The sequence below is a fragment of the Rhagoletis pomonella genome, unplaced genomic scaffold (genome assembly GCF_013731165.1).
Source record: "Rhagoletis pomonella isolate Grant_MI unplaced genomic scaffold, Rhpom_1.0 Rhpom_scaffold_00015, whole genome shotgun sequence".
Lineage (NCBI taxonomy): Eukaryota > Metazoa > Arthropoda > Insecta > Diptera > Tephritidae > Rhagoletis > Rhagoletis pomonella.
The window spans coordinates 1,060,173-1,071,518 of record NW_023458569.1 but is presented as its reverse complement, the minus strand read 5'-3'; the positions used below and the strand labels follow the sequence as shown (position 1 = coordinate 1,071,518).

At 35.4% G+C, this 11,346-nt stretch overlaps 2 protein-coding genes across 2 annotated transcripts in view; both read right to left on the bottom strand.

Moving 5' to 3' along the window:
* LOC118749364 overlaps positions 1-11,346 on the bottom strand; it is a 910,564-nt gene that overhangs the window by 257,909 nt on the left and 641,309 nt on the right. The gene's annotated exons all lie outside the window — the stretch shown is intronic.
* On the bottom strand, positions 4,047-6,017 carry LOC118749368. The gene is made up of 2 exons (XM_036484164.1): positions 5,587-6,017; positions 4,047-4,349 (listed from the first exon to the last, which is right to left on the bottom strand). Exons 1-2 carry the CDS (start codon positions 5,995-5,997, stop codon positions 4,176-4,178), a joined length of 585 nt encoding a protein of 194 aa, XP_036340057.1. The 5' UTR covers positions 5,998-6,017; the 3' UTR covers positions 4,047-4,175.

The following is an 11,346-nucleotide window of genomic DNA, read 5'->3' as shown; positions in this document are numbered from 1 at the left end:
TCCAATATACCACACATAGACTACATGGTCCAACGATTTTTGCAGGGATATGCTGATGCTGTGCTTCTGAAGTTGTTTTGCTTCAAAGGCAATATTCTTGCTTTTGTCTTGTCTTCAACAAAAACGAGCAGCACAGCAGTAGCACGAGAAGAGCTGAGTGGCAAACGATCGTTTGTTTAGCAGCACGATAAGCGGTGAGAAGCAAACCGTCCCGTTTCTGCCTTAACCTCGTTTCTGCAATAGAAGTGTTTTGGAGAGTGTAAGAAAAAATGCTTAAATAAACAATAAACGCATTTTTTTACTTACTATTTCTGGTTCCGCTTACAGTAATGAGCACCCTCATTAAGTCTTTGTTCTATTTTCAAACAGTGTGACGCTTAAACAGCTGTTATAAGTGGTAATATTAATTTTCCCAACAAGTGTAGATACGTGGTTAAGGCAGAAACGGGACGAAACTATCGTTGGCTTTCCGGCTCGAACTCGATACCAGCGTTGCCGTTTTGGTCCAATTGGACCAAAATTGGTAGCTTCATTCTCCTTTGGTAGTTTAGTTGGTTTGATGAAGCTTTTGGTAGGCAAAAATGTTTTGAAAAGTCAATCAAAATGAGTATTAAAATTTGTTCACTTACTTTGCGTTTACACGCTGAAAACATTGCTTTCACTTGCTCACACGTATAAGTTTTCTTTGCTTTTTCCAAATTTTACTAAGCACACAATTTTCCGCAAACAAAAACTGACTTCCCAAAGCTATGATCGATCAGCTGTTGAAATTGAACAAAAATTTGCCTATCGTCTTGGAAGAAAAATTGGTGTTAGGCAATTTGCAAAGTGTGAGTGTATGCAAATTGAAACAAAATTTATTGAAATGCATAAAATCTCAAATTTTGTTTTTTTAAACATAAAATTTTTTTGATATGAATTGAATTAATCTCAAAGGTATTTTTACATACATTTATTACAAACGTTTTTTTACACAATACGTTAATTCTTTAATTTAAAAGCCCGAATTTGTTTTGTTTAGCTTTAAATATTGGTATGCATGGTTAACCAACACCGTAAACAATATTATACTGTAAATGTGTGTAGCTAAAAACCCCGTAAATTCAAGAAATTTCGTTTTAATGATGGACAAAAATTTGGGAGTTTGGAAATTGATTTGGTAGGCATTTTGGTACCTAAAACTAAACTCAAGTGGCAACACTGCTCGATACTTATCAGCAAATGAATTTTGCTTTTGCTTGCATATTGAAAAGCACGAAAACAAAAGTAAAAGCAATTGATTGGCTTTGGCAGCTCGTCAGTTGCTTCTGCTGTCATATTTGAAAAAATACGAATAGCTAGAGCTGCAAAACTATCGATGGCACTATCGATAGTATCGATAGTTTCAATTTGGGACCACTATCGATGAATGGTGGCCAATATCGCGATACTATCGGAAATCTTTTAACAACGCTTTTTTATTCCGTTATTCGATTCTGATAATTTCTTCTTCAAGAAAAATCTGTGTTGAGGTTCCTGCTGTATTCATATTCATCTTTAGGCAGTAAAAATTTATATACCGTGAATTCATAATTCTTTGTGCGATCGTATATAGTACTTTTATATACATATGTAATATATAAATGCAATGGAAGCGCTTTCACGAAACTCCCAGTGTAAGTAGTCTTGAGGACTAATTGAATTTTTTTACATTAACATGTGCACATAAACATATATGTATGTATGTACATTCTAGCCGGTGGCGACAATGAATCGACGTTGATAAGTAGCAGCGATTCCGAACAGCAAAGCAATCCTCCAAAAGTTATAAGAAAGCGTTCCTCTAAAGTTTGGATTCACTTTCAAAGATTGAAAGCAAGTAACTGTGCATGCGGAAAAATTTACAAGACAAGTGGAAATACTTCGAATCTGTATGACCACTTAAAACGAGCCCACCCAACGTTCCGGGAGACGCCAAGGCCAGCAAATACGTTGAGTGCATTTTTTAAGGACTCATACGACACAACTTCCATACGTAAGCAACTTTTGGATAGTGCCTTAATGCGTAGGATTGCCTTGGACGTACAACCTTTTTCCATCGTGCAAGACAAAGGGTTTCCACAGTTCGTGAAATGTCTTGATCCGCGCTATACACTTCCCTCGCGCCCAACGCTACAAAACGTGCATATGAACAATATGTACAGCGATTTGAAAAAAAACTTGAAAACAATTGTTAACACAATTGATAACTGCCCAATAACAACGGACTGTTGGACATCACGTGCCAACGAGGGGTACCTCACAGTTACCAGCAATTTCATTACGAAAGAATGCGAACTACGTGCAGCAGTATTATCAACAAATGGACTCCTTGTTGGTACTAATCACTCCGCAGAAAACATAGCATCATCCCTACGGGCAGTGCTCGAAGAATGGGGCTTACTGGAAAAGGTATCCACAATTCTAACAGACAATGCAAACGCCATGTTAAAAGCGTGTGAGTTATTGCAGAAAAGGCACCTTCCCTGTTTTGCGCATTCACTCAACCTTGTTGTTCAAGACTGTTTGTCTCAGCCATTTGTAAGAGGTGTTTTAATCAAATGTAAGCGGATTGTAACTTACTTCAAAAGTAGCACTATTGCCTATGAGAAGTTTCGAGTGGCTCAAGGATGTGATAAGGCGTACAGCTTAGTACAGGAAGTACCCACACGGTGGAACAGTGCGTATGGAATGATAGAAAGAATTTTGTTGACAAACGGAGCAATTTCTTCTGTACTTCTAAGTTTATCGAAAGCTCCTGACCCATTGATGGCGGATGAAGTTGAAATCCTGAAAGATCTTAAAGAGTTGCTTTTGCCACTTGACACAGCAACCGTGCAGTCATCCTCAAATAATGCTGTAACTATCTCATCAATAATACCTCTGGTAAATCGACTCCTTCAAAGTATGAAAGAATTGAAAACTAGCATGAAGTCAGAAGAAGCGATTGTTTTCCTACGAGGAGCGCTCAGTGACTAGGCTCGCAACAATCTTAGATCCCAGATTTGAGAAATAAAAATTCCGCTCGCCGCATAATTCAGATCAAGCAATAAAATTGTCAACTCCTGATCCCAACGAAATGTCAGAGCTGTCAGTAGACCCTTCATCCTCTCGTCGTCAGGGAACCCAAAGACCACCACTGTTTAAATTCCTACATGAAAATATAGACAACAAAGTCAGAACGCATAGAGTTGATGCCATCGTTAGTTTACGTCAATACTTCGAAAACCTCAATGCACCAGATGAAAGTGATCCTTTAGAGTATTGGAAGGTAATAATTACAATAAATAATAAGATATATTTATAACGTATCTACATATGTATGTAATTTTTTCCTTACAGTGTAACTCAAACGGTTTGGACGCTCTCAAATCGTGTGCTACTCGTTATTTGTGTATACCTGCGACTTCTACGGAGTCTGAACGTATGTTCAGCAAAGCTGGAAACATAGTATCGGATAGGCGTTCTTGTTTAAAGCATACAGTTGTTGACAAATTATTGTTTATTAACAAAAATTGTGGGCTAGCTGAGAAGCAATAGCTTTCACCCCAGTATCATATAGTTGAAAGAATTTCTGACGATTTGGCTTCTCGAAATTTTGATGAAACTCGGTCGAATTTTCCTCATTAGCCAAAAATTTCTACCGTTGTTATGCTTTTTTACACTTTTGGCTGATAAAAGCGAAGGCCTTGATCTCATAAAAATGACTTACTAATGAATGAATTAAAATGTATTGTTTTTGTTGTTTAAAATAAATAATTTTGTTATTTTTAATAAAGCACACTATAAATGTGTTGAAAACTAGCAATCATGTTTAGTATTGCCATATTCAATATAACGAGTGCCGTAGTAAAGATCTATACTTTTTTCTTAATGTTATGTAACTTTTCACCGATAGTATCGATACTATCGAATGGTGAGAGTATATCCTGTGATACGACAAAACCAAGTAACTTGTCTTTTGTAAAATGCAGAAAAATCAATGTTTTTTGTGTAACTAATTTAGGTTTTTTATATCTTTTTGGTACCTTGTTGTATTTCCATTTTACTTTAGAAAAAAGGTTGTTTTTCAAGAATTCGAAAATAGAAAGCAAAATTTTTAAGTTTATGTATTTAAATTTAAATATTTAAAAAAATTTAAAAATTGCAATAAACAATTAATCTTGTTCCTCATCCGGGTGTTGAAAGAGTGGCAGATTGTCTAAAGCAGCTTCGAGGAAGTTCGGATTCAGCTTTACTAGCAATATGTTTTCCAAGGTTTCCCCGCTTAAACGATTCCTGGAGTCCGTTAGTATTAGCTTCAGCATGGAAAATGCACGTTCAATCCTCACCTGTTTTGTGAAAAGACCAATAAAATTTATTTTATTTATTATATTTAATTATTTTATTTATTTATTTATTCAATAAATAAATTAAATAAACTAAAAGGAACTCATAAAAACTTCAAAAATAAGACTTGTAAAATATATATACACATACATATTATATGTATTAGACTGTGTCAACTAAAACGAATGCGGTACAAAAATGTTTTCATTGCAAATTCTTATTTCTGCGAGCGCTAACTGAAAAATGAAGATGGAGGGCTGAAATTTTGCCGACATTATTTTTTTTGTAACTGACAACGAAATTTAGATATGGGACCGAAAGAAAAAACAATTCGTTTTATTTGACACAGTCTAATACATACATATGTATATACAATGGTTGAAATAATTATAGCCGCACCATATTTTGATAAGTTTTAACATATTATATTTGTTGTTATTTAATTTTGGTAATTTTTTTTAATATAGTTCATTCTTTCACAAAACCCGTGTAAATCAAAATTTCACACTTTGTGCAATATTAAAAAAAATTAACAAACTTTATTAAAAATTTCTAGTTTTTTAATTGGATTTCCTAGAAAGATTCGGAGTATGCAGTTTTTTAACACATTGAATTCTAGTAGAATAAAGTGCAAGTTTCAAATGGCTAAAAATTACCATTGATTTTTTTTATTTTTTTTTTTGTCGAAGATGTTACGGGTTTCTTCCATATAAAAATAAATTTTGTGTATGGAAGCAAATATGACAAAAAAAATTCTAAAAAATCTACTGTAATTTTTAGTCATTTGAAACTTGTACTTTGTTCTACTAGAATTCAATGGAAATCTAATTAAAAAAGCTAGAATTTTGTTTTTTTTTAATATGGAACAAAGTTGGAAACTTGGAGTTACACGGGTCTTGTTAAAGAATGAACTATATTTAAAAAAATAACCAATAACTACAATAATAAGAGGATTCACAAGACGTGTTAACCGTCGCAAAATCTTAAGCTTAACATTTTTTTATGTAAAACAACGGTTAAAATGGTTTTAGGATGGCTAATTATATATTTTTTTATCAGATTAAAAGCATTTCGGTGTAGTTAGAAATCCTTTAAAAGCATTTTAACCGTTATTTTACATAAAAAAAATGTTAAGCTTAAGATTTTACGACGTTAATACATCTTGTGAATCCCCTAAATATATTAAAACTTGACAAAATATGGTGCGGCTATAATTATTTATTATTATGATATATATACCTGAGTGGGTAGTATTGCAAAGCAGACATTGCTTAACGCGTACATCTCTGGATCAGTAAACTGCTTTTCCTTCCAAAATGTTAGAACGTTTGCGTCACTTCTTAGGATTGGAAGCTGCAGATTTTTAATTTTTGTATGTACATCGGTAGCAGTACCAACGTTAGCTTCAATACCTTGCGATAAATATTCGTTTAGTAATTCATCCTCAACATCAAAAAATTGGTTGGTTGTTTGATTTGCACTTGAATTCGGAGTTGAACTCGCAATGCCGCCAGGGCTAGTTTCATTAATTCTATCCCATATTGTTTTTAAATATTGTGTTGCTTCAATTTTTTGGTTCGCCGTTAGGGTGTGATGGAACCGAGGATCCAAATAACGGGTGATTTTTTTGAGGTTAGGATTTTCATGCATTAGTATTTGACAGATCACGTGGGATTTCAGACATGGTGTCAAAGAGAAAGATGCTCAGTATGCTTTGACATTTCATCATGAATAGACTTACTAACGAGCAACGCTTGCAAATCATTGAATTTTATTACCAAAATCAGTGTTCGGTTCGAAATGTGTTTCGCGCTTTACGTCCGATTTATGGTCTACATAATCGACCAAGTGAGCAAACAATTAATGCGATTGTGACCAAGTTTCGCACTCAGTTTACTTTATTGGACATTAAACCAACCACACGAATGCGTACAGTGCGTACAGAAGAGAATATTGCGTCTGTTTCTGAGAGTGTTGCTGAAGACCGTGAAATGTCGATTCGTCGCCGTTCGCAGCAATTGGGTTTGTGTTATTCGAGCACATGGAAGATTTTACGCAAAGATCTTGGTGTAAAACCGTATAAAATACAGCTCGTGCAAGAACTGAAGCCGAACGATCTGCCACAACGTCGAATTTTCAGTGAATGGGCCCTAGAAAAGTTGGCAGAAAATCCGCTTTTTTATCGACAAATTTTGTTCAGCGATGAGGCTCATTTCTGGTTGAATGGCTTCGTAAATAAGCAAAATTGCCGCATTTGGAGTGAAGAGCAACCAGAAGCCGTTCAAGAACTGCCCATGCATCCCGAAAAATGCACTGTTTGGTGTGGTTTGTACGCTGGTGGAATCATTGGACCGTATTTTTTCAAAGATGCTGTTGGACGCAACGTTACGGTGAATGGCGATCGCTATCGTTCGATGCTAACAAACTTTTTGTTGCCAAAAATGGAAGAACTGAACTTGGTTGACATGTGGTTTCAACAAGATGGCGCTACATGCCACACAGCTCGCGATTCTATGGCCATTTTGAGGGAAAACTTCGGAGAACAATTCATCTCAAGAAATGGACCGGTAAGTTGGCCACCAAGATCATGCGATTTGACGCCTTTAGACTATTTTTTGTGGGGCTACGTCAAGTCTAAAGTCTACAGAAATAAGCCAGCAACTATTCCAGCTTTGGAAGACAACATTTCCGAAGAAATTCGGGCTATTCCGGCCGAAATGCTCGAAAAAGTTGCCCAAAATTGGACTTTCCGAATGGACCACCTAAGACGCAGCCGCGGTCAACATTTAAATGAAATTATCTTCAAAAAGTAAATGTCATGGACCAATCTAACGTTTCAAATAAAGAACCGATGAGATTTTGCAAATTTTATGCGTTTTTTTAAAAAAAAAAGTTATCAAGCTCTTAAAAAATCACCCGTTACAAACATGAAATCAAACTGTTATTACGCATTAAGGTGTTTGTTCTTTTTTCGAAGGGCTGCAATATCATATCACTAATTGTTTTAATTAGTGGGTGGTTCGTATCTTTAATAATTTTTACCGTGCATATTTTGCATTTGAGCCATTGTGCGTAGAAATTACCATAGTGAAATTGCTCTTCTTGAAATATTTTTATTGTTTTTTGCAATGGACTAAATACGAGGCAATAGCTGTCGATGAATTCACAAAAGGAGTCATCATACTCGAAATTTTCGTCTTGGGTGTTATGTTTAACGGACTCGATTTTTGTTAGAACGTCTTTTGCTGCCTTCAAATTTTCTACCATTGTGAAGGTCGATCACCATCTTGTTGGACGGTCTAGTTGCGGCATCTTCAATTGCTTCAATTCAAAAATATCTCGATATCCGTTTGTTTTTCTTACATATTTTGTCAAATTACGGGATGCTAATAAGTACTTTGTTATAGCTGAGGATTTTGTCACGTCAAGAGCACAAAGTTGCACAGTATGAGCTGCACAGCGGCAAACTCGAATGTTGCCCAATATCATATCTGGTATTTCCTCCAAAAGTTCAATTTTTTTGAGATATTCATCATTTGGGCAGTCTGCTTCTTCCGATTCTTCTTCGGAAACAAAAGATAATATTTTAGTTGCTTTGAGCATATTTGCGCCATTATCCGACGTAACTGAAACTATCTGTCTTAAAGCAATGTTATATTTTTTTAAGATTTTTATAATTTCGGTGGCTAGGTTTTTGCTTGTACTCGTTCCAGCACACCTCAATTCTGTCATCCCTAAGATGCGTGATTTTATCAGCCCATTACTTATAAATTGAGCGCTAATGCCAAAAATGTTTCATCATAACCGCGTAGCACTGTCGATTTTTAATGAGAACAATCTTTTTTTACTTCAGCGCTTATGTCGTTTCGTACATTGTTTGCAACTAATTGCAACGTATTCTTGCAGTTGGACCCATTCAAACATATTTGTTTTCCGTCTGTGGCTTTAAAGCCTTCACAAATGGGACTTAAAATATTTCTCATATTAGGCGAATTTAATATATTCAAAGGAATAGAATCTTCGGTGACAAGACCAATAAATAAACGCAGTAGCTGCTTTTTGTTAATTTCAATTTTAATTTTCTTTTTGCGTATCACTTTTGATAAAGAACTTGTTCTTGAAGTTTCGGAAGTTTCGACAGTATTTACATTGTGTAGTTTCAGTAAGTGTGCTTTTAGATTTGCAATTCTATTGTTTTTAAGTTTATTTTTACATGTAGCAAAACCGTCGTTTTCATTATTATCAAAAAACTTCCAAATTTCATTTTGCTTATTTCGCGCCATTGCCGTTAAAAACACTAATAGCCACCGATCTGTTTGACACACATTCACAAACTGAAGCAATTAAAAAGCAGAATCAATGACAAAGGAAATACATTCATAGCTTAAAACAGTCGACGGCGACAGTTACAATATTTGCCGAAACGAAAATTATGTGCTGCTTCAACTTCGGAATTCGCCAAAAGTTGCAGTTAGTCAAACTGAAAACTGTCGGTGCTTTTGATTGGAGAAGTGCTTCGCAGTCTTTCAGCGATCAAATTTTGCTTTTTGTTCGACTGCGACTGATGCATGTGAATGCTGATGGCTTGTGAAAGCAGAACTCCTGTTTCATCGACTGCAGCTGTTGACGACCAGTGATCGGACTTGAAAAAAAATTTGTGTGGTAGAATCGGGAAAAAAACTTTGATCAAACTTTGTACAAAAATTTAAAAAATTCTGCGAAGTTTCACCTAAATTGCAAACCTTTTAATTAGAATCTAAAAAAAATTAATTTTAGTATAATAAATTGCAAGATTGATGTTGCTAAAAATTGCGTTGAGTTTTGACAATTTTTTTCCTTGGCAATGTAAAACAGTTCCTTCTATATCAAGATATTTTGCGAACATATTTTGAAATATTTCTGCAACCTTGCGGAGTGCTGCCAGCTTTTTTTTACCACATCACGATGTAGCGAACAAATGTGGCACGTTCCAGAAACCGCTACTTGGGATTTGCCAATTTTGACAATTCTCAAGCAAAAGTAAACAACGCTTTAGAAACTTTAGATGCACTGAAATTCGCTAATACTTTCACAAAAATCGCCATTTTTTAACATTTTCGCTATTAATTCTTTTTTATAAATCATATATTTTGCGATTTAACACAATAAAACCACGTTTCCTGTCGAAAAATTAAATATTGAGAAAATTTACTATTTTACGGTTTATTTTATCCTCCCATTCTGCCTGTTGTTAGTGTTTAGTGTTGGACAATTTTTGCTCTTAAAGTTAAGAAAATTATGTCGAGCAAAAGTAAAACTTCTCAAAAACACGAATATGTGGTAGATTTCAGACCTTGTGTGGTAGATGCTCAAAAAAGTGGAAGATCTACCACAATGTGGTAGAAGTCCGATCACTGTTGACGACTTGCAAAAGCAGAGATATTGCTTTTGCTTTGACTTGTGCTACTGGTCAAAATCATAAGCAAGCAAATTGAAATTTTTTCAAACCGATGGCTGCCGAAGGTGACGCGCATTTTATTAGTAATTGTTTTCGGCGTTAGCTTCAACTGAAGCTGCCATTATTTCGAGGAGCACAAGAACAAGCAAAAGCAAATGAAATAAAACTTATTGCAGTTTTTTAAACACTGTTCCTCACAACTAGCCTGCCAACATGCTCTTGGCGCCAGCAGAGAGTAAAGCAATTGAATGGTAGACGCGCTATAAATACATACATACATACATACATTCGAGACGATAAAGCTGAAATTAGTCAAGAACGTAAACCTACCGGTACGTAAACCCGAGTCAGCTGACACGATCTGTCTTACCAAAGCGCCATGTAAATGAAAACTCAACATCGCAGAATTTTTCTGTAGTTTTAGCCCGTAGCGCAGAAATCTGCGGAATTTAGATTTTTCCGTGTCAGCTGATTTCTCTTTCTTTAGATGGTTGCCACTTCGTCAGTTTTACAGATGGTAAAAAAGATATAAGTTCCTATTCAAAATATGTTTAAAATATTTGAAATTTACTATTGAATAAGGTTTTTGTTGAAAACTATGTAGTTTATATTTAGCTAAAATCTATTATAGCCATATATGTAATACTCCTATATTGGCAGTAAGAGCTAGTACCGTCCGAAAACACTACAGTACAGATATATCAATAAACACGTACGAAAGAAAAGGAACACATACGTTTATACACAACGCATATACAAAAACTGTACTCAAGTACACAATACATTGACAAAAACGGTACTAGACTGTCTCATTGAGAAGTTAGCTTACTGCCAATATAGAAGTATTACATATATGATTATAGCACGAAAAATTGTAGTTGAAAGGGTAAGTTTATGAAAAGGCATTGACGAGTGGCAACAGTGTAGTAAACAACACTGATGGCTCCAGTAATCGACAAAATTCTGCGTATACAGACTGCGTTTAAGTATACGTTCTGCGTTCTCGACTAATTTCAGCTTAAATTAAAGCTCTAACAGTCAACGACGTAACGTAGACGTAGGTTGACGCAGACACGATCTACCTTATGGGATTCGCGTGAAAGCGAAAACTCACCACCGCATGGCGGTGACGTTGACGTTGCTTCTCTCTCTCTCTATCAATAATAAATTTGATATGCTGTTACGTACGCCAAACTACGTTTACGCTACGTCATTGACTAACTGCGCTTTTACCATTTACTACATTCGTGCTTTCGGCAACAAGTCAAATGGCTTTCAGCAACAAGTCATATGACTTTCAGCAACAGGTCAAACGACTTCTGCAACACATGAGCTGCGGCGTCTAGCTTCGCCAACCGTCCAAATGAGCTCTCATGCTTTCGGCAACAGTTCAAATGCCGCGTTTGCTAGTTTCGTGAACACGGTTGCCATTTCCAATTTATTTTTCGGACCAAATGGTAAAAAAAATTTACCAATTTTTATTACATCGGGAAATTGAGTGGAGTTTATTCCTCTTTATGAAGAAAATATTCCAATTCAGTTTTTACAACGATTTTTTTTTT